Here is a 2,032-nt window from a genome sequence, read left to right as displayed (position 1 = left end):
CAGACGCAAAATATTTTTTTAATCAATATCTTCTCTCTCTCTTTTTTTTTTAAATATATTTTTCATCGCGGATAAAAAAAAAATTTATTTTATTTTTCTTTGTTCAGTATTTTTTTTAATTGTTCAGCATCGAATAACAAACAAACAAAAAAAATATTTCGTCATATAATATTTTTAATAAAAAAAATTTATTGCACATTTAAAAAAAAAAAAAAAAAAAAAAAAAAATCTTCTTATTATAATTTAAAATAATTTTTTTTTGTTTGTTTTGGAAAAAAAATTATTATTATTATTATCATTCTAAAAAACTCACTGATTTTTCACAAATTTCCATCACGTTCGGAAAAACAAACGTTTCGGTTATTTAAGGTACATCCCATCCGTAACAATCAATTTGAAATTGAAAAAAAAATTTTTTTATAATTTTCCATTGAAGCGAAATTTTCCACACATCGATAGTCGTGGCAGTAAAAAAAAAAAAAGTGATAAAACAATAATAATAATAATGATAATAATGATATAAGTACGTAAATTTAAAATGCGACGCAGAGATTTTTTTTGTTAAATTTTCATAGAGTAATTAAACGGAAACGTGTCGTGTAAGATATGCGCCTATCATCGTTCGCGTTTCGTTTTTTGTTTTTTGTAACGTCACAAATTCCGTTACTACATTCGTGCGAATTAATAATAAATTCCTTCCAATAACAAAAATAATTAAAAAATGATAACAAATTTTTTTTTAAAACGGATATTATCAAACGGGATTTGATTGATTTGAAGCCGCCGCCATTTCTTCCAGGTATTCATCTTCGTCAACGGGTATCGTACTGTGATTATACAACCCCTGAGCCATTAATTGAAGGGCTAGTGGATTTTTTTCCCCTTTTGCTTTTTTCATTTTCGCCCTTTTGTTTTGAAACCATATTTTTATTTGAGCTTCATTGAGTCCTAATTCTTTAGCGAGATCTTGTCTCCTCCTTTCCGTCAGGTACCTATTTTCCGCGAATTCGTGTTTAAGCCTCGACAATTGATCTCCGGAAAATGCCGTTCTAGGTCGTTTTTCTTCTGGTTTTTTATCCTTACGTTTTATCCTTCTCGATCTCGGACCTATTGATAAGACAAAAAAAAATTATTATTATTATTCATCCGTGGTATCGTCGAAATGCCTCGACTCGCGATTCGGGATACGATGGAGAAAAATTTTTATATGATTTTAAATGGGTCACAACAGGTAGTTAAAAAAAATGCTCCACCCAAACAGAAAAGAAAAAGAAAAAAAAGTGTAATTAGAGTTATAAATTCATTGCAAAGTGACTGTTACATGGGCGTAATAATAATACTAATAATAATAATAATAATAATAATAATAATAATAATTGATAATAAAGGGATTAGATTAGCCAATGAAATTTTTTTTTTTTTATTAAGTACTTAATCTCGATAATCACGACCAACATGATATGGATTAACACGAATGTAAGAATATCGTGCGTGCGTGTGCGTTTGGTGCAGGCCTACGTTCGTGAATGTGCGTGCGTGCGCGTGTGTTATTACCCCCCCCCCTCTCCGCACTCGTTTCATTTTTCAAAAGTAACAATTTATTAGTTCAGGTGTTATGTTAAAAAAATTTTAATAATAGGTATTTCCTACCACGATCGATTTTTTATAAAAAAAAAAAAGACAATTTAAACGGAAAAAATTTTTGAAATTTTATTAAATTCGATTGTTTTTATTTTTTTTTAAATAATAATAATAATTATTATATTATAGATTTTATAGATCGATTAACGTATCGCAAAAAAAAAAAGAAAATAAATTTTTATTAATTTCCGGAATCGTAAAAAAAAACAGTGAAATTTTTAATAAATGAAATCACGCATTAAGTTTATATTTAAGGCATGACGATGAGGAGGAGGAGGAGGAGGACGACGTCGACGTCGTCGTCGACGACGCCAACCCTTTTTCCAGATACTTACATAGAACAAAAGGTTTGGGTTAAAACACAAAATAAGCATAGTTTATTAGTATAATT

The 2,032-nt window shown here is 28.6% G+C and overlaps 1 protein-coding gene across 1 annotated transcript; it reads right to left on the bottom strand.

Moving 5' to 3' along the window:
- Positions 1–754: 754 nt before the first annotated feature.
- On the bottom strand, positions 755–1,880 carry Phum_PHUM030230 (Homeobox protein E30, putative; the record flags this gene model as incomplete). The annotated part of the gene is made up of 2 exons (XM_002422982.1): positions 755–1,107; positions 1,877–1,880. The coding sequence occupies 2 exons, from the start codon at positions 1,878–1,880 to the stop codon at positions 755–757; spliced, it is 357 nt and encodes a 118-aa protein (XP_002423027.1).
- Between the last annotated feature and the right edge of the window lie 152 nt (positions 1,881–2,032).

Source organism: Pediculus humanus, genomic scaffold (genome assembly GCF_000006295.1).
Source record: "Pediculus humanus corporis 1103172107383 genomic scaffold, whole genome shotgun sequence".
NCBI lineage: Eukaryota > Metazoa > Arthropoda > Insecta > Psocodea > Pediculidae > Pediculus > Pediculus humanus.
The sequence above is the reverse complement of the archived record's forward strand: the minus strand, read 5'-3'. Positions and strand labels throughout refer to the sequence as shown.